Genomic DNA, 20,232 nt, shown 5'->3' with positions numbered 1-20,232 from the left:
AGCTCTGCCTGAGAGATCCCTCCTCCTGGGGGCTTCCCTGTTCCCTAGTTTGGTTTGAGCCATGATGATAAGCATTCCAGAAAAATGCTTAAGAGAAGCCTGGCTGAGTCATTTGATGCACAGAAAGATGTGAAGAAAGCATGGTGATGAGAGACAGTGATTCCTGTGGGGCCTGTGATGTGGGGCCTCCAAAAACTAAAAGAGTAGTATGGCCGTTGTTTATATTCTTGGCCTGTCCCTAAGCAGTGACTCTCGGCTCTACCACTTAGAGACTTCTGAGGACCTCCCAAGGCCTGGCAGTCTGTTCCAACTCCATGCAAGATAAAGGTTAGGACCTGTTTCCCAGGGCTAACATAGTTAGCATGACAGTGTGATTTAGTTTGGGATAATTCCTTTAGGACAATTCAGAAGACTAGGATGCCTCTTTTTCCCTCTTTCCCTGCCATCTGACTTACCATGGGGAAGAAAGGCATTTAGGGAGCAGGAACAGGTGACGATTTCCTAGTGTCATGCTGGTGTATTTTAATGTATTTAAATTTAGTGAAACAGTCTAATCAGGCAATAATCAATTCCCTCTTCATTAAGGGCCTTCATGCATGCCTTTTGCATATGGATGAGCCATGAGCTGGGGTCACACTGTCCCACAGTTGCCGAAGGTGATGGAACCCTGGTGTGCTCTCCAGGAACTTACACTCCTTCTGCTTAGACACCCCCACCCCTAGACTAGATTCCTGAGCTGACAGAAGAGGAAGGTTAATGAGGCCTCCTTGGCCTTCGGCCTCGGATCCTCCCTCACTGCCCCTACCCATCCCCATCAGCACCTCTACCTGCGCCCTCACGGTCAGCCAGTCCTCTTCCTTCCACCAGCCTTCGCCTGGTGTTTCTTCTGCCTGCTGGGTAGATTCTGAGCTCTCCTCAGCAGCTTGTTTGCTTCGCACCTCTGCGTTTAGTTGGTTCACCACTCCTCGGCCCTGCTCTGCTGCTTTCCTCTGCAGCAGTCTGCCTTTTCCTTAGGGAGTCTGACACCCTGAATGCACATGCTGCCAATGGGCCTGAGAAACACATTTCCACTCCCCACTCACCATCAGCCTCACTTCCCTGAGTACACAGTAAAGCTCCCCAACACCGAAAACACACACCTGTCTGTTCCTCACTTTCATTGCAAGGATAAACACGTGGAGGCATACCCCACCCAGGGCAGCCCAGACCAACCTCTTGCACGTTACAACCTCTTCTTCTCCCTGAAGCTCCCCCATATCCAGGGAGCAAGTTGGGCACAGATGGGGGTAGGGGGAGAAATGGGACCTAGGTGGTTGCCATGACAACATAGCCTAGCAACAGCTGAGAGGCTCTGTGTGGGCTTTTGCAGGGCTGTCACAGAGCCAAACCTAGAACTGGGGACTCAGAGGTGACTGATCCCAGCCGGGCAGCCCGTGTTCCCTCCCTGATGCACACTCTGGATTCTACCCCCGCCTCCAGCAGTGACTCTCTCTCAGAGAGGGTGGGATGGGAAAGCTAATGAGGGTTAACCACAGGGTTTCTAATGCTGCCCAGCTTTTGGGGGACAGCTATGCATGCGGGCAGGTTAGGAAGCAAGGCTGAAGTAAACCAAGCAGGCAGCCTCTTCCTGGGGCTCCCGCTTCTCTCTTCCCCGATGCCCCATTTTTCTCTCTCCTTTCACCCTTCACCCTCCATCTGTCTTATCAGCCAGCTCGCTCTTCATTTTCTTTCTTGCTCTGTTGTCCATCCTTTTAGGTAATTTTCCTTTTTCTTCTGTCTCCGTTCTCATGGTCTCTCTTGACCTTCACTGGAAAGTAACAAGAAAGCCACTCTTGCCCTTTCTCTTGCTCTGGCTGCTCTGCAGCAGGACTGCTCTTTACAGCTCCTCTTTCTTTCATTCCATCTCAAGTCAAAGCCCTCAAATCTGAACTCAAGGTCAGAGCAGGCCAGGTTAGGTGGGGCCTGGAGGGGCCCCATCCTTCCTTCCTTCCTCCCCTCCCAACTGCCCACTGCCTCTCCTTCTTCCCTCTCTACAGAGCTCATAAGGCAGAAGCAGCCGACTCAGTTATCTTGCAAAGGCTTTATTTGAAAATTTTGAAACTTACATCCCACAAGAATTCAAGATTATCACCACAAGAAGAGATAATACAAAAATATATATCACAGCATAGGAGCCAGGTAAGAGGTGAAGAAGGAAGAAAGGTGTGAAAATGGTGAGAAGTAGGGACAAACCTGAGGGGAAAAGAGAAGGGAGATGCAAAAAGAGGGGGAGTGGAAGGGCTGGGTAAGGAGGGAAGGGGGGAAGGGAGGCAGAGGTGGGGGGGAGATCGGGAGGCAGAGCTCCCCATGGCCTTGAACCAGCTGGCTCCACTCCCTGGCAGCCCCGGTGGAGTCAGGGAGGCCCTCAGAGAGGCTGGGAAGTAGAGGACCGGTTCGGGGGCTCTGAATTCCAGACAGTGACACACACAGACAGCCAGGACAGATAAGACAAAGGGCCTTGGGAGGAAGGGAAGGGCAATTGGGGGCCCCTTTCTCATGTAGTGCAGCAGGTGACTTTCCAGAACCAATCTCTCAGACGACAGTTCAGCAGTGGGGTGGGGAAGAAGTCTGGGGCCTCACTACCTCCATTCCCATGGGGGAGCCCTCAGGGTCATGAGCGGCTCTCGGACTGAGAGGGGGAGACAATGAAACACATGGCACAGAGTGGATGGGACCATGGTAGACAGGGCCTTGAGGAGCCCTCAGCACATCTTCCTCCGGCCTCTGGGGCAGCATGCAGGGGCCACAGAAACTAGATCAGTGGGTGTTCATGAGGGAGAGAGTGAACACACAAGCAACACCACAACATGGGGGCAAGAGATGCATGTGAGAGGTTACAGAAAGTCAAAAGTTGCCCACTGCCCACTGAGTGACTGAGCTAAGCATAAGGTGGGAAAAAGAGGAAGTAACAACTGTGAAACACAAGGGATAATGTGAGAGGCAGGGATGGGGGATGAGGTGGGAAGAGGGTGCAGGAGCCAAGTGTGTGCAATGGTCTGGGAGGGAGGAGGTGAGTGTGCAAGGCTTCATGTGAGTGTGCAAGGATGAGGATGGGGGACCAGAAGCCACATATATGTGAGGCCCCACCTAAAGGAGCATGAGCAGATGGGATCACCTATGGGGCCAGTGAGTGTTCCAGGGTGGTGTGCAAGGGCAGGAGTTGGGGACACCTGCAGCCCCAGCCCCATAGATGCCCCACCCTCAGAGGGATGGGGGCTATGCCGGCCCCTTGGCCTCCTGCATGGCGGCACCCCAACATTGGAGGCATCACAGATTCACCAGGGGAATCCTGAGAGGAAGAGGGAGAGGGCACAGTCAGGAACAAAGGGGTAGGCCAGAGTCGAAGGGAACTCCAAGGCAAAGAAAAGGAGCCAAGGGGCAGAGATCAGAGCTGGAGTTAAATGGACAAAGATCGACAGAGCAGAGAAGGAAGGGACCCCCAGAGAGGAGCTCTTCCAGCCCTCGAGGGTGAGCCGGTGGATGGGGTCCAGGCCTGCCTCTTCCCCACCCACCTGGAAGGAAGCGCCCCCAACCACAGCTCTGAAGACCAGAGATGCCTCCCCTGCCTGCCCTCCCGTCCCGTTGCCCCTGCCCTCACCGGTTCAACTGGAAGGCTGGAGCCCCCTTGGGCTGGGACATCCCAGGCCGGGGTCCCCCTCGGGGCTCCTCATGGTCAGGGGTTGGGGTGGGTGAGTCCCCGAAGGCCCCCAGCACAGTGACCCCGGCTGGGGACAGGTCTGTCAGTGGCTGCTGGCTCTCCTCCTGCCTCAGCGCACCCTGCTGCCCTGAGGGCCTGCGCCTCTTCTGGCTGCGATCCCAGCTGGGTCACCGGAGTGAAAGAGGTTCTCTCACACACTTAAGCCCCCATCCTGGGCCTTCAGTGCTGGTCACCCCCAATGTCCTACAGCACAGACTGGCCTCTAACAGTTCCCTAGGCCAAATCCTGGAGACCTGGTGTCCATAAAACCACTTCCTCTACTCCCTGAGGTCTGGGGGTCTAAACCATCCTGGGGATGTGGTTCAGATCCACAGAATTAGCACCTCCTCCCCACCAGCATGTAGAGTCCCCCAGAATTGCCTCCTTCCCCATGCATACCCAGAAGAGGCACTTCTCTCCTCAGCAGGTGCCTGGCAGGCTTAGTTCTAGTTCAGTCAGCTAATGACCTGGACACCTGAGTCTAATGAGCCTCTCAGTAAAGTGTGAAGAACTGAGTGACCCATTATTAAGTGTGTGCAAAGAAAGTTTCCAGACTTTCTCCTCCCCCAGGCAGCCCTAAGAAGGGCTCTGCAGAATGGGTCAGTTTTCTTTCTCTTGGAGGAACTGGGGAAAAGGGATGCCCCCCCCAAGGTCCCCAGGGCACATGCATAATTCCCTCACCCTCCCGTTGTCCTTGGCTTTCCCTGAAAGAAGGAATTTGCCCTGGTTTCTCACTGTCCCCACTGACCCGAATCCCTTCTACCTTTCCCCAGGGTTTGCCTTCACCCGCCGCTTCCTATCCCCGCTCCCGCAAAATCGCCGCCCTTGCTCCCTCCCTCCCTCCAGCGGCCCTTTGGTCCCAGCGCCCTGCTCCCCTCAACTTACCAGAACTTGAAGATGATGCCAGTGGCCACAAGAACAATAATGATGGAGATGGTGATTGTGACATAGAGCTGGGGGTCCACACCTGATTGGGTTGGGGAGAGTTTTAGGGAGGCTCGAGGTGGCAGGCGCAGAGGTGGAGGGGGTAGGATTAGTCTGCGGGTTCAACGGCTTGAGGAGTGTTGTCGCTAGAGTCCACATCCTCCGACTCTTCCTGCTTCACTGGAGCCTCCCCCCTTTATTCCTATCATCAGCTTCCGCTCTTTTCCTCCCAAATCCTTTTCCTCCACTTTCCCAAATCTTCTGTATACATGTGAGGAAGAGGAGACTGCAAGCTCAGAATCCCTTTCTCTGTACAGAAACCAGGGGATGGAAATGTCCATCCCTGCCCTAGCCCCACTCCCAAACTGCTGGCCCTATCTTGGCATTCCCTGAGCCGAGATGCCGCCCTAGATGTCCCTTTCATCCGCAGTGTTCCTCTGCATGGAATACTCTCAGTCCGTTTTCAAGGTCCAGCTCAAATGTCAATTCTCGGAAGGTGTCCTGATCCCCAGGCAGAAGTAGCCTCTTCCTTCTCTCTTTTCCTAAAGACATGCTCTACGTGCCTCTATTGGAGCACGTATTACATCGACTCATCCCTGAATGTTTACACATCTGTCCCTTCCAGCAGATCTGAGCTCCTTGAGGACACAGATGGCATCTTCATTGCTGCCTCCTGTGCTAGCATGGTGCCTGGAACATCAGTGGAAGGTGCTAACAGACAAGACCTCAGTTGCTGCCCTTAGAGTTTCGGCCAACCTCCTCACCCCTCACACCCCTACCAGTCTTTCTTACTTCCACTCACCTTCTCCACGGCCCCCGAACAGGAGCGGCCGCAGGGTAGCAGGTGCTTCTCCGAGGTTGAGCCCATCTCCATCACCCCGCATGGAGTCTGAGTTGGGGTGTGGGGTAGCCAGCCCATGGGGGGCTGCAAAACCATAGTCCAGGGGCAGAAATCCAGGATTGGCAGAGTTGGGGTCCCCCCCATCCTCTCGAGACACTGTAGGGCCCCATACAATGGCCCAGGGGTACTGGGATGACGGTGGCCCCTCCTCAAAGCCAGACGGGGTAGCAGGGGGGGCAGTGCCGGACAGGGCTTGTCGACGAGATCTTGGGACCCGAGGGGATCGGCTTGGTGGGGGTGCTCGCTCCCACACGCACACGTGGCGTGGGGCTGACGGGCCTCCCCGGGCGCAGGGGGGCCGGGCTGGGGCTGGTGGGGTCCGAAGGGAGGAGGAGGAACCTTGAGCAGGTGGCGGGAGGGGCAGCAACAGCAACGGCCAGAGAGGGAGGAGGTGGAACAGCAGCAGAGCAGGCCTGTGGGAGGCAAAGGCAGGATGAGGCCAAGCCCATCTTGGCCCCTGCATGGGAAGGACAGGCTTATACTGCGAATCCCTGCCTTCCAGGTTTCTCTGCAAATGCAGGTGGCCTTGGGAAGTCTGGCCTCCTTTCTGGTCTCCCTAGGACCTAGCCCTCAGGGTGGGAGGCCCTGTGTGTGTCTAGGAGGGAAAGGCCAAGACGCTAGGAAAGGGGTCTCCAAGCGCTCTCTGCTGTGCCCAACTCACCACATCCTGGACTCCAAGTCCGAGATCTTTCTCAGTTGTGAGCCAGATTCTCAGCCTTTACTGGAGGAGAGAGGGGGGCGTCACTCCTAACCCTGCCCTCCCAACTTCCCTAGCTCATCCATCCACCAATTCTGTTCCAGTCTCCCCAGGATGCTGCGGTCTGCTATGCTGCTGCCTCCCAGGACCCACTGCTGCTTTTGGGGAGAAAACTCCCCAACCCCTATCCACAACTCCCCAAATCCCTGTCACCTCCCCACCCCAGGCCCACCCTCACTTCTCTGGCTTCCTTCTCACTTCCTCAGCCCACAGCTCCAAGCTTTTCTTGGATCTTAATTTAGAGCCAAGAACCTTGTGATTCCTTGAGCACCTACCGATGGGGAGGGAGCTTGAGAGTGGGGGAGGGAAGAGGAAGTCAGTCTAAGCAGCGTGCGAATGTGTGTGGGGGGCACCCAGCCTGCCCACCCCACTTGTAGTCCCAGGCATTTCCCTTATGGCTGCCCCAAGAACCTGCATCTTCGGGAGGAGGGAAAGAGGAGATGCAGGAATGGAAAGAAAAAGACAGAACGACAGAAGTGGGTGGGAGAAAAACTAGAGTATAATTTTTGCCCAATGTTTAATCATCCAAATGCATAGACGCCCTCTGAAGGGAGGTGGAGTCAGGGAGAGGCCACCCCCTCAAATGTTGCTCTCCTGGGTAAAGAGTCCTGGGAGAATCTGGAAGGTTGGTTTTGAAAGAGGAGGACATGTTCTCAGAGCTGATGGATCCAGGGGGTCTGGGCTCCCCAGAGTGAATAAGGGGATGGGACAGCCTGTGTCCTCTGGGTTCTGGGTCCAAGTATACACTGAGTACTCCCAGAGAATAAGGGGGCACGTCTGGGCAAGGGAGTGGGGGAGTAGGGAGTGGGGAAGGTGGGAAGGCGGTAAGGTGCTGAGAGCGAAGAGCAGTGGGCAGCCGGAGGGGAGGGAAGGCAGGCCTAGGGGCGTTGAGGTGGGGAGAGGAGTCAGTCCCAAAGAGAACGGCCCGGGAGGGGGCTCCAGAAGCAGAAGCTCGGAGAATGCTGCAAGGAGGACAGTCTGAGCAGGTCAGAGGGGAGACTGAGAGGGTGAAGGGGTCACAGGAGCAGGGGGAGGAGGTAGGCAAGGTCCAGGCAGGACAGGAAGCGGCGAGGGCGCAACGGGAGAGGGTAGGGGTGAAGACCAGGGCTGGGGGCAAGGAGGTGGGAGAGGAGAGGACTGAACACTGAGAGAGAAAAAAAATGCGAAGAGCAGGGGACCCGGGCGACAGCGGGAGCAGCAAAGATGGAGGAGCTGGACATTGTTTCTTCAAATGTAAAGGGATGCAGGGCAATGGAAAGAGGGACAGGGCCCTGTGGGCAGACGTAGAGGGCCGGGAAGAGAAGGAAGCGGGCGGGCGGGAGGGAGTGTTGAGAGAACCAGTGAAGCGAAGAGGGGCTCCTGGGGACAGCTGGGGACAGCTGCGGCCAGCCGAAACACTTGCCTCTCCGCCCAGTGCTTCCCCCCTAACCAACGTCAACTCCAGTCCCCGGCCCCGCACCCCCGGTGCCACCCCCTCCAGGAAGCCCGCAGTCCCCGGGCTGGCGCGCCTCCCCCACCGCCTCCTCGCTTCTCACCGACCTGTTGTGCGCAGGAGACGAGCGGGGGTGGGGCGGGAGCCTCGGGTCCGGGGACCGGGCCCTTCCCCGGCCGAGCCCGCACCCAGCCCTCCACAGGCCGGCGCTCCGCCGACGGGGCTGGACAGCAGCGGGAGTGGGTGGCAAACGAGGACCGGGAGGTCGGCGAGGGACTCGGAGGGAGGGCGCGCCGACAGCAGAAAGGGAACCCGAGGCAGGAGGACGTGACGAGCCGAGGGCTGAGCCCAGGGCAGGATGGAGGCAGCCGCGGGGACGGTGTCCGCTGCGCCAGGAGGGCAGGATGGAGTGGGGACCCGCGGAGGGCTGGGGGGCACGGCGGGGAAGGGGCGCTTGGGCGCTGGCGGCTGGAGGTCGGACCCGGGCCCGCCGGGAGGCCCGGAGCGGGGAAGGGCAGGGCCGGCTCCCTCGGGTGGGGGCGTGGGGGTCCTTCTCACTCACCTGCATGCCTGGCGCGGCGGCGCGACAGCTGCGAGCGCTCAGGGCTGCGCGGGGCTGGGGGGTCGCGGGAGCGGGTGGGGCACGGGGCATGGTCGGGGGCTTTGGCCGGCAGCGGGGCTCTGGAGAGGGCGGGGGGCGGGCGCCCGGGGCGCGGGGCGGCGGCGGCGGCGGGAGATGCTCGGCTCGGCTGGGCTCGGCTGCGCTCGGGCTGCGCTCGGCTTGGCTGGGCTCGGCGCGGCTGCTCCGAGCGCGCGGTCCCCGCCTCTCCCCCTCCCGCGGCCGACCACGCACAGTTTAACCCTCCGGCTGCCGCACCCCAGGAGTCGCGCCCAGGTGGAGGGTTGGAGAGGGCAGCGGAGGGTGAGCGACCCGCTGATTCCCCGGGTTCTGATGGCAGGCCTCCCCTCACCCTTTCACCGCCACTCCATGGACACCTACGTGCACCCCGTCAGTTTCTTAGATTCGGGGCCACCCAACGCTCTGCGTCCCCGGCTCTGTTTCACTCCTAGTGGAGAGTACCGAGCGCCGGGGATCAAGGTGGGGTGGGGGTGAAGACCTCACATCCTCCTTAGATGATCTCAGCAGCTTGGTCTCCAGATTACACTCTGGCCCTACTGCAATTCATTCTCCCCAGAGCAACCCAAACAGTTTTTAAATCAAGTACATCAAGTCGCATTACTCAGCTTTTCTAACACTCAGGATATGCACACTGCTTACTGTGACTTACAAGACCCCTAGTTTGGTCTGATTTCCTCTTCTAACATTCTTCTTGACCCAGCCACGCAGGACCTGACCTCTATCACTCACACTAGAGGAGCATACCTTGCCACAGGGCCTTTGCACTTGTTCCCTCTGCCTGGAATGTACTTCCCTGGGTTTCCACAATGACTCCCTCTTTTCATTAAAATTTTACTTGCATCCGATGCCACTTGCTCTGGGAGGCCTGCCCTAACCTCTCTATCCAAAGTACCTTCCCCTGCCACCACTCTCAGCCCATCCCACCCCATCCCTCTCTATGGCGTTACCCTGTTTCATTAATTGTGCATCTCTAGGACACTCAGCTCTCTCACAGGCTTCTCTTCTTCAGTCTTCTTGGGCTCAACCTCGAAATGTTAGAGCTTTCTAGGGCTTAGTCCTTGGCCTCTTCTCTTTCCACATTCTCTGTCCAGTGATGTCATCGTATCCCGGGGCTTAAATACTATGTAAATGTCAGCAAGTCCTAAATTTATATACAGAGCTCCAGACTCATTTATTCAACAGCCTACTTGACATCTCCACTTGGATGTCTAATAGCCACGTGAAGCTAATGTGGCTAAAATAGATATCTTGAATGCTCCCCCCTACCAGTCCATTTCTCTCCATGTTCCCTTTCCTGGAACGTGACTCCTAGGAAACATCCTTTCTCCTTTTCCCTTTTCTCACTAATTTCCACCCTGTATCTAACTCACCACGTCCTGCGAGCTCTGCATCCAAGTATATCCAGAGTACACCTCTTGTCCATCTTTGTTGCTGTCATCCTGGCCCCAGGCATCATCTTTCATTTGGAATGATGCAATAGCTACCTAGCTGTTTCCTTCCTTCTGCCTTGCCCTGGTAATATTTTTAAAAATCTGAAATATATCATGCTCTTCCCTGCTTAAAATATTTGAGTGGCTTTTCATTGTACTTGGAATAAATCTGAACTCTTTGTTAGGAGAGGTCCTCCAACTTGTACTCCTCCTCAACGTTCAGACATGTTCCTGCCAGATCAGACCTCTTAATGTTCTAGAATATCTGAAATCATTCTTTTAATGCCGTTGCACTTCTGATTTCCTCTTCCTGGAATCCTTTGCCTCCCCCTCACCCCCAACATCACCTGGTAGGCTCTTGCTCATCTCTCAACCACCCACTCTATTTCATCAATATGTTCCATTGTCTTTCCAACTCATCACTCCAAAATAATCTTACATTTGTTTACTGTTTTTTTGTCTGACTACCTGGCCCCCACATACACAAGAGAACAAAGATCAAGAGAACAAAGATCTCATTTGTCATGTTCACCCTATATCCTACCTCAGTGCCTGGCACATAGTAGATGCTCAATATTCATTGCTTAGAGAGCTTCACCTGGGACCCGGGCCACTCTGAATGCTGCATTCTCTCCTGCACACTCAACCTGCCTTTCCTTTCTGCCTGCCTGCCCTCCATGATCTCTGCCCTGTGCCAAATGCTTTAGGCTCCCTCTGCTCACACCCACACCCCTCCTGACTCTCGACCTTTCATCCTTTGCGCTATTACTATCATTAGCCTGGGGCTCCCTCCTCCTGCCTCCCGGAAGGAAGCCTGTTGTTCAAACGGCTTAGGCAGCAGCTGCCCTCCTGTGTGTCTGTCCCTGACAGCCCTTCATTCCAAGGTCAGAACAGCAGTGAGAGAGCCGTCCTCTTAGTGTCTCCCAGTGGCAGGGGAAAGACAGTGCACATTGGATGTGAACAGGGCCATGGGAGACAGGGTGAGCAAATCATGCCATATCCTGGGCCCCAGTGAGCCCCAGTGCATCCTGAGGATAGGCTGTTAGAGGACTTGTGGTGTGATGGGTGTGAGTCAGACTTATCAGGTGAATATGAATACTCACTACCAGTGTAAATGCCTTTTATGCTGAGGACTTCGGGTCATTACCAATTATTTCTAGTATTCTTGATTCACTTGTCCTTTCAATGGCTGTCTTTGAACACCTGCTACACCTGAGTATGGCACTGCAGCCTGCGGATCTAGTAGACAGCAAGAACAAAGTCTTCGCTGCCTTCACAGTCCTTAGAATCTAGTGAAGGAGACAGTGAAATACTGAGTGATAAAGTGTCTTGAGATGCATTTGAGGACCTTCCCACACTCCACTGTCTATAAATTCTCCCCGTATGTCTGGCTCTTCTGGTATCTTTATTACTACCTCTGGGCTCATTGGGGGTTCCCAGTATTAGTCAGGATGAACTTCTGTTCCTCAAGTGTCCACTGTCCTTGGGACTCTTCTCTCAGCTGCTGACCTGGATGACTGCTCTTCTGGGAAAATGGAAGAAGCAGACAGGAGAGAATGTCCCCATTCCACCAGCACATGTCAGTCCCACCTCTCCTTGTGTCAGGGAGCCCAGACCTACCACCCACCCAAAGTCCTCACTCCAGCAACTGCCCCTCTCTCTCCCTCAGCCTCACTTTCCACTCTACCTGATTATTCCCAGCAGCCTGAAGCGCAGCTTAAAACAAACCCTCTTCAGCACCACGTTCCTCTCCAGTGTCTGCAGTTCCTTGCTTCCCTTTTCAGCAAAGCATATCAGGAGATGGTGTCTGTTCACCACCTCTTCCTCTTCTCCTCTCATTCTTTCTTTCTCTTTTTATTAATTTAAACTATTTGGTTTTTGTAATTCATTATTTTGGATTGGCAATACATTCACAAGTGAAAAAAAGTTTTCTGTATAACAAAGGTATAGAGTGAAAGTTTTCATTCTCACCACGTCCACCCTCTTTCCCATCCCGGCCCTCCCTCCATATGACTAAGTTCTATGTTTTCTTTTGGAGTTTCTTGATGCATATGCACACAACTAGTAATTCCTATTCCCCATGTACTTTACATAAAAGTTGGTATCTCTTCTTTTTGACTTGATATTGTATCTTTGGTCTCTTGCTGTATCACCAAAGATGGAGCTTTGTCATCCTTGCACACAGCGTCGCACTCTTCTGATGTAATGGATACCCTCCCAATCTCCCTTGAACCCACTTCTGTCAGGCTTCTGCCCAAATTGTCCTACTGCCAAAATTCCTCGTCAGGCTCCCTGTGTCCTTCATGTTTCAAAATCCAAAGGCCAATTGACATGCCTTTGGTGATCAGCAGCCTTTAGTATAGTTGATCATGTCACTTTCTAGAAACACGTTCTTAGCTCACTGATGATATGATGCTGTCCTAACTTTTGTCCTAGCACACTCATTCCTCCTTCTCAAGCTTATTTTCTAGGTCCTTCTTGTCTCCCTGACTGCCACCTCTTCTCTTTCTACAGTCACCACAGGGAATCTCACTCAGTCTCTGGGCTTTAAATATAATTTTCACTGATGACTCCTAAATTTAAAAATATTTATCTCCAGCCCAGCCCCTTCCCTTCTCTCAGACTTTTCTATTCAACTGCAAACTTGCTCCTCCCTCACGCTTACTCTGTTAATAAGTGGGAACCATTCTTCCCCTTGATGAGGACAAAAAATTGGATCACCTTTTTATGTCTCCATCACTGGCTAGTATTAGCTTTATTATCTTTAAATATAATTAAATGTAAAATTTGATATTCAAAATACTAATTTTAATATATATGTTAGCTATAAAGTAGAAAAATAAAATGAATATCTGTGAACCCATTATCCCACCCAAGGGACTAAAAAGTTACCAGTTACTTACAACTACGTGACTCCCATGCTCCCATCTGCCTGCCTCTTCCCTATAATCACTACCTCCCCAATTTTAAGAAACGATTCCCTTTTTTTTTTTTTTTTGAGAGCCAGGGAGAAGCTTTTATTTAGAGATAAAGTAAGAGGAAAGAGCTCCTGGCTCACACCAGGAGGGGACAAGAGAGTCCTACGATTCCCTTTTTAACACCCATCAAGCCATGAATTCGTAGGGAATGGGTTCAGTTGCTCAGGCTCCTTTCCATTTGTTTTAAAAAAGTGTTCTTCTCTAGGTGGAGCAGGCTGCTGCTTCATTTGAACCCAAGTACCTTTCTCTTGGTTTCCGTCTTTCTCTGATCACTCTGATCACAGGCTTCAGGAAGCTACCTTCGCTCTTAGACTGCTTAACATGCTGGAGTGCTTCACATGCTCAATAGGTACATTAATTCTCTTTGCTAGAATCTTGCCCTTTACTTTTTGTTACTTCTCTTTTATTTTTTTCTTTTAATTTTTTATTAACGTATTATTGATATACATTCTTATGAAGGTTTCACATGAAAAAACAATGTGGTTACTACATTTAACCATATTATCAAGTCCTCACCCATACCCCAATGCAGTTACTGTCCATCAGGGTAGTAAGATGCCACAGATTCACTGTTTGCCTTCTCTGTGCTACAGTGTTTTCCCCGTGTTCCCCCCCCCCCACATACCGTGTGTACTAAACATAATACCCCTCAATCCCCTTCTCCCTCCCTCCCCACCTGCCCTCCCACACCCCTGCCCTTTGGTAACCACTAGTCCCTTCTTGGAGTCTCTGAGTCTGCTGCTATTTTGTTCCTTCAGTTTTCTTCGTTGTTTTACTTCACAAATGAGGGGAATCATTTGGCATTTGTCTTTCTCTGCCTAGCTTATTTCACTGAGCATAACGTCCTCCAGCTCCATCCATGTTGTTCCAAATCGTAGGATTTGTTTCTTTCTTATGACTGAATAGTATTCCATTGAGTACAGTACCACATCTTCTTTATCCATTCATCTACTGATGGACACTTAGGTTGCTTCCATATCTTGGCTATTGTAAATAGTGCTGCAATAAACATAGGGGTGCATATGTCTTTCTGAATCTGAGAAGTTGTATTCTTTGGGTAAATTACAAGGAATGGGATTCCCAGGTCAAATGGCATTTCTATTTTTAATGTTTTGAGGAATGTTCATATTGCTTTCCACAATGGTTGAACTAGCTTACATTCCCACCAGCATGTAGGAGGGTTCTCCTTTCTCCAAATCTTCGCCAGCATTTGTTTTTCTTAGTCTTTTCGATGCTGGCTGTCCTTACTGGTATGAGGTGATATCTCATTGTGGTTTTAATTTGCATTTCCCTGATGATTAGTGATGTGGAGCATCTTTTCATGTGTCTGTTGGCCATCTGAATTTCTTCTTTGGCGAACCGTCTCTTCATATCCTCTGCCCATTTTTTAATTGGGTTATTTGCTTTTTGGGTATTGTAGCATGTGAATTCTTTATATATTTTGGATGTTAACCCCTTGTTAGATATGTTATTTACAAATATATTCTCCCATAGTGTAGGATGCCTTTTTGTTCTGTTGACCATGTCCTTTGCCATACAGAAACTTTTTAGTTTGATGTAGTCCCATGTGTTCATTTTTGCTTTTGTTTCCCTTGCTCAAGGAGATGCATTCAGGAAGAAGTTGCTCCTGCTTATATTCAGGAGATTTTTGCCTATGTTATCTTCTAAGAGTTTTATAGTTTCATGACTTATATTTGAGTGTTTGATCCATTTTGAGTTTACTTTTCTTTTGTGTATGGGGTTAAACAATAATCCAGTTTCATTCTCTTGTGTGTAGCTGTCCAGTTTTGCTAACACCAGCTGTTGAAGAGGCTGTCATTTCCCCATTGTATATCCATGACTCCTTTATCATATATTAATTGATCATATATGGTTGGGTTTATATCAGGGCTCTCTAGTCTGTTCCATTGGTCTATGGGTCTGTTCTTGTGCAAGTACCAAATTGTCTTGATTACTGTGGCTTTGTAGTAGAGCTTGAAGTTGGGGAGTGTAATTCCCCTGCTTTATTCTTCCTTCTCAGGATTGCTTTGGCTATTCAGGGTCTTTTGTGGTTCTATATGAATTTTAGAATGATTTTCTCTAGTTCGTTGAAGAATGCTGTTGTTATTTTGACAGGAATTGCATTGAATCTGTAATTGCTTTAGGCAGGATGGCCATTTTGACAATATTAATTCTTCCTATCCATGAGCATAGGATGTGTTTCCATTTATTGGTATCTTCTGTAATTTCTCTCATGAGTGTCTTGTAGTTTTCAAAGTATAGGTCTTTCACTTCCTTGGTTAGGTTTATTCCTAGGTATTTTATTTTTTTTGATGCAAGTGTGAATGGAATTGTTTTCCTGATTCCTGTCTCTGATAGTTCATTGTTAGTGTGTAGGAATGCCACAGATTTCTGTGTATTAATTTTGTATCCTGAAACTTTGCTGGATTCAGATATTAGATCTAGTATATCCCTTTTCTCTCTCTTCTTCTTCTGGTACCCCTATAATGTGAATATTGTTCCATTTGGATTGGTCACATGGTTTTCTCAATATTCTTTCATTCTTAGAGATCCTTTTTTCTCTCTGTGTCTCAGCTTCTTTGTATTCCTCTTCTCTAGTTTCTATTTCATTTATTGTGTCCTCCACTGTATGTAATCTGCTTTTAATACCATCCATTGTGCTCTTCAATGATTGGTCTCTGACCGGAATTCATTCCTGAGTTCTTCAATATTTTTCTGTACCTCCATGAGCATGTTAATGATTTTTATTTTGAACTCCATTTCAGAAAGATTCACGAGGTTGATGTCATCTAAATCTTTCTCAGGAATTGTATTCATAATTTTACTTTGAACCAGGTTTCTTTGTCATTTCATATTTGTATATGGTGCCCTTTAGTGCCCAGAAGCTCTGCTTTCTGGAGCTGCTCAACCCCTGAAGCAATGTCACGGGTTGCTGGGTAGTGGCATTGGTGCCTGGGGGGAGGAAAGAGCTGTTTCCTGCTTCCAGGCTGCTATACCTGTCTCCACTACCTGAGTGGGCCAATCACTCAGGTATAAGCCTCTATGCTTTGCATTTGTAGTTGCTGTAGACGGGTCTTCCTTCTGGCTGGCCTACCACCAGGGTAGGGTTTGCTGGTTTGTGAGCCAGGTTGGGCTGGCTGGGAGAAAGGTGCAGTAGGCTGCATATCACAGAGGGGGTCCTTGGAGCTGTGCAGCCAGCCAGGGAGCTGAAGCACCTGAAGATCAAGAAAGTTCCCAACCTGCTGGACAGAGTGCACCTGGACAATTTTGTCTACCTGTCCTTTTTCCTGAGCAGTAAGCTCTGTGCAATCCTTGCCCTTTTAGCAGCCCTCTTGCTGTTAGGAAGTCTCTCAGCCTTTCTTTTGTCCCTGAGCAGCCAGAATATGGATCCCTGCTTTCCACAAGCAGCTGGAATCTCAGTCTCTCCAGGAATTCTGCCTGTCTTAGCTTTCCAACCTCCTAATCACGAGAGAACTATGCAAGCACCATGTGTAGATTTGTGCTCCCAGAGCAGATCTCCGGAGTTAGGTATTCAGCAGTCCCAGGCCTCCACTCCCTCCCCGCTCTGTTTCTCTTCCTCCCTGCTCCATTTCTCTTCCTCCCACTTGTGAGCTGGGGTGTGGGAAGGGCTTGGGTCCCACCGGGCCATGGCTTTGGTACATTACCCTGTTCCATGAAGTTTATTCTTTTCTCCAGGTGTATGCAGTTTGGCTCAGTCCTCTTTCCTGTTGCTCTTTTAGGATTAGTTGTATTAATTATATTTTCGTATTATATGTGGTATTGGGAGGAAGCCTCTGTCTCACCTGTCACACCTGCCATCTGTAATCCAAATTTGTCTTGTTTGTTACTTCTCTGTTTACAATGATGCCAACAGCATGCTAGGTAACATTGTAGATTGTTCCAGTTTTGCATGGTAACATTTGTGGAGCATCCCTTTTTTTTTTATCGAAGTATCATTGATATACAGTCTTCTGTTGGTTTCAAATATACAGCACAGTGGTTCAACAGTTACCCATATTATTAAATCTTCACCCCCTCTGGTGCAGTTACTATCTATCAATGTAGAACGATGTTACAGAATCACTGACTACATTCCCTATGCTGTACTACCATCCCGTGACCAACTTATATTATGATTGCAAATTATTGTGCCCTTTTATCCCCTCCTCCACAACCTGCCCCAACTCCTCCTCTTTGGTAACCACTAGTCACTTCCCTGTGTCTATGAGTCTTTTGCTGTTTTGTTTCTTCTGTTTTGTTTTGTTTTTATACCCCACAAATAAGTGAAATCATATGGTATCTTTCTCTGCCTGGCTTATTTCATTGAGCATAATACCCTCTAAATCCATCCATGTTGTTGCAAATGGCAGGATTTCTTTTCTTTTTATGACTGAATAATATTCCATTGTGTATATGTTCCACATCTTCTTTGTCCATTCTTCCATAACTTGACTATTATAAATAGTGCAGTGATAAACACAGGGGTGCCATATGTTTTTTCTGAATCAGGGTTTTTGTTTTCTTTGAGTAAATCCCTAGGTGTGGAATTACTGGATCAAATGGTGTTTCTATTTTTAGTTTTTTGAGGAACTTTCATACTGCTTTCCACAGCCATTGCACCAATTTACATTCCCACCGTCAAGTTTAGGAGGCATCCTATTTCTCCACATTCTCGCCAGCATTTGTTATTTGCCAGCATTTGCTATTTTTTGTCTTTTGGATAGTGACCATCCTAACTGGTGTGAGGTGATATTTATCACCTCAAAAATATTTATAAATATTTTTGCTATGAACATTATCACATCCGTCTCCTGCATATGTGCGAGAGTTTCTCCTAGAGTATATATGAAACAGAAAGACTACTAGGTTGTAAGGTATAAAAATAATCATTTTGGTGAAAGAATGCCAATTTTTTTCTATTTACACTTCTACTGTCAATATTTGAGTTCCCATTGATCTATCTTCTCTCCAACACTTGCATATTTAGACTTCTTAATTTTTGCCAGTCCAGTAGGTATATAACAGCATCTCATTGTGGTTAATTACTAATGGAGTTAAGCATCTTTTCATATACTTATTGGCCTTCTGAATTTCTTCTTCTGAGAGGGCCTGATAATTTGGTTGGTTGTGTTTTTCATATTGATTTGTAGGAGTTCTGGATATATTCTGAACTCCTACAATACTAATCTTTTGCCAATTTTATATGTTGCAAATATCTTCTCCTTTGTGAAAATATTTGTGAAGAATCCTTCACTTTTTTATGATGTATTTTTATTATTGGAAGTTCTTAATTTTAATATAGGCATGTTTATCAACTTCACTTTATGGTTATGCTTTTTGTATCTTGTATAAAAAATCACTCTTTTTTTTCACTCTTTCTCTTTTGAGTCAGAAAAATATTTTCTTACATCTTCAAAAGATTTAAAATACTCTTTATACTTAAGTCCTTATCTAACTAGAATTTATTTTTTGTGTATGGTGTGTTATAAGGATCTGTTTTTCATTTTTTAATATGGAAAATCACTTATCCTGGCCTCATTTATTAAATATGCCCCCTTTTCTGCCTGACCTGCTTTGCCAACTCTGTTGTATACCAAAGATCCATAATACATGTATCTGTTTCTGGACACTTTGCTCTGTTCCATTGGTCAACTTCTAAAAATCTACACCCTAACACACTAAATCCTACAGCTTTAAAATAAACCTAGATACCTCCTAGACCAAACACCACTTTGCCAATATACTCTTCTTCAGGAGTATCTTGCCACTTCCTGGTCATTGCTGTGAATCAATTTGTCAAGTTCCACAGGATTTTGATTGGAATTTCATTGAACCCAAAGTTAAATTTGAGAAAAATTGACATCTTTTTTTAGATTGAAACCTCCTGTTATGAATTTGGGGTCTCTCCACTTATTTGGTTTTTAATATCTTGCAAAGAAGTTGTAATTTTATGGATACAGATAATACACATCTTCTGTTTTATTTATTCCTAAGTACTTCATGATTTTTCTGTGATGGTAAATGGTATTCTTTTTTCAGTATAAAGGTGGCATTGTTTTGTCCAAAGTAAAATGTTTATTATGTAAAGTTCTTTTTTTTTAAGTGTCATTAATGCACAATCTTATGCTGGTTTCAAATGTATATCGCAGTGGTTCAACAGTCCCTGTGATCAGCTTATATTGTGATTGCAAATTACTGTGCCCCTTTATCCTCCTCACTCCCCACCCCCACCAGTCTTAACCCCTCCCTCTTGGTAACCATTAGTCACTTCTCAGTGTCTATGAGTCTACTGTTGTTTTGTTCCTTCTGTTTTGCTTTGTTTTTATATTCCACGAATAAGTAAAATCATATGTTATTTGTCTTTCTCCTCCTGGTTTTAAATGACATTACCTAAGATTGCATTTCAATTTAGGTTTTTGCTAATATATAGAAATGTAATTGATTTGCAATATTGATTTTAAAGCCTCGATAAGCTCTCTCTTCTGTATAATATTTTTTATAAGCTTTAGGCTTTTTGAATTTTCTGCAAAGACAACCATGTCATCTGTAAAAGATGGTATTTTGTTTTTTCTTTTCCGATCCTATGCCCCTTTAATTTCCTTTTCTTATGCTGGCCAGGACATTCAGTACAATGCTGAATATAAATAGTGATAACAACTGGCATCTTTCTTTGGTTCCTGATTTTAAAAGAAATACTTCCAATGTTTTCCCAGTAAGAATAGTGTTGGCTGTAGGTTTTATTTCTTTTTTCTTTCTTTTTCTTAAATTAACGTGTCATTGATATACACCCTTATGAAGGTTTCACAAGAAAAACAATGTGGTTACTACATTCACCCTTATTATTGAGTCCCCACCACCACACTCAGCATTCACTGTCCACCACTGTTGGCTGTAGTTTTTAAAAAGTAACATATCAAGTTAAGGAAGACCCCTTCTATTCATAATCTGCTAAGAGTTTTGTCATGCGTGGGTGTTGAATTGAGTGCTTTTTCAAGACCATTTTTATTATGAAATATATAACGCACATTAAGATAAATGCAACAAAACATAAATATAAAGGACATTGAAAACTTATAAAGGGAATATTTATAGAAAGAATGCTCATGTAATCATCATCCCAGTTAACTAAAAGAACTTTGCCAGTATCAAAAAGGACCTGTGTGTCCTACTTGATCATACACCATTCCCTCCTCACATGGGTAAGTAGTATGATGACTTTTATAGAAATCACTTGCTTGGTTTTCTTAATAGTTTCTGCATATTTGTGTACATTTCTTGACAACATAGTATCTTTTGTCTGCTTTTGAAGATATATGTATAATAATTCTTAATCTATTTGATATATATGTGAGAATGGAATTATAGAATCATAACACTGTTAGATGATGTTAAGCTCTCCTCCAAAGAGGAATGATTTTTGTATTGGCTTAAGGT

The 20,232-nt window shown here is 48.1% G+C and overlaps 1 protein-coding gene across 3 annotated transcripts; it reads right to left on the bottom strand.

Moving 5' to 3' along the window:
- Positions 1–3,064: 3,064 nt before the first annotated feature.
- PIANP (PILR alpha associated neural protein) lies at positions 3,065–8,559 on the bottom strand. 3 transcript variants are annotated; one of them, XM_017645943.3, is made up of 7 exons: positions 8,313–8,559; positions 7,858–8,136; positions 6,223–6,282; positions 5,463–5,974; positions 4,622–4,703; positions 3,638–3,859; positions 3,065–3,328 (listed from the first exon to the last, which is right to left on the bottom strand). In XM_017645943.3, exons 3-7 carry the CDS (start codon positions 6,225–6,227, stop codon positions 3,307–3,309), a joined length of 843 nt encoding a protein of 280 aa, XP_017501432.1. In that variant the 5' UTR covers positions 6,228–6,282; positions 7,858–8,136; positions 8,313–8,559; the 3' UTR covers positions 3,065–3,306. The 3 variants fall into 3 exon arrangements, with proteins under 3 accessions (XP_017501432.1, XP_036864971.1, XP_017501433.1); XM_037009076.2 differs by lacking the exon at positions 7,858–8,136 and having other exon boundaries at positions 8,313–8,558; XM_017645944.3 differs by lacking the exons at positions 7,858–8,136; positions 8,313–8,559 and adding an exon at positions 6,594–6,724.
- Positions 8,560–20,232: the final 11,673 nt, after the last annotated feature.

The sequence above is a fragment of the Manis javanica genome, chromosome 15, assembly GCF_040802235.1.
Source record: "Manis javanica isolate MJ-LG chromosome 15, MJ_LKY, whole genome shotgun sequence".
NCBI lineage: Eukaryota > Metazoa > Chordata > Mammalia > Pholidota > Manidae > Manis > Manis javanica.
Note: the sequence above shows the minus strand (reverse complement) of the source record. Positions and strands in the feature narration are given on the sequence as shown.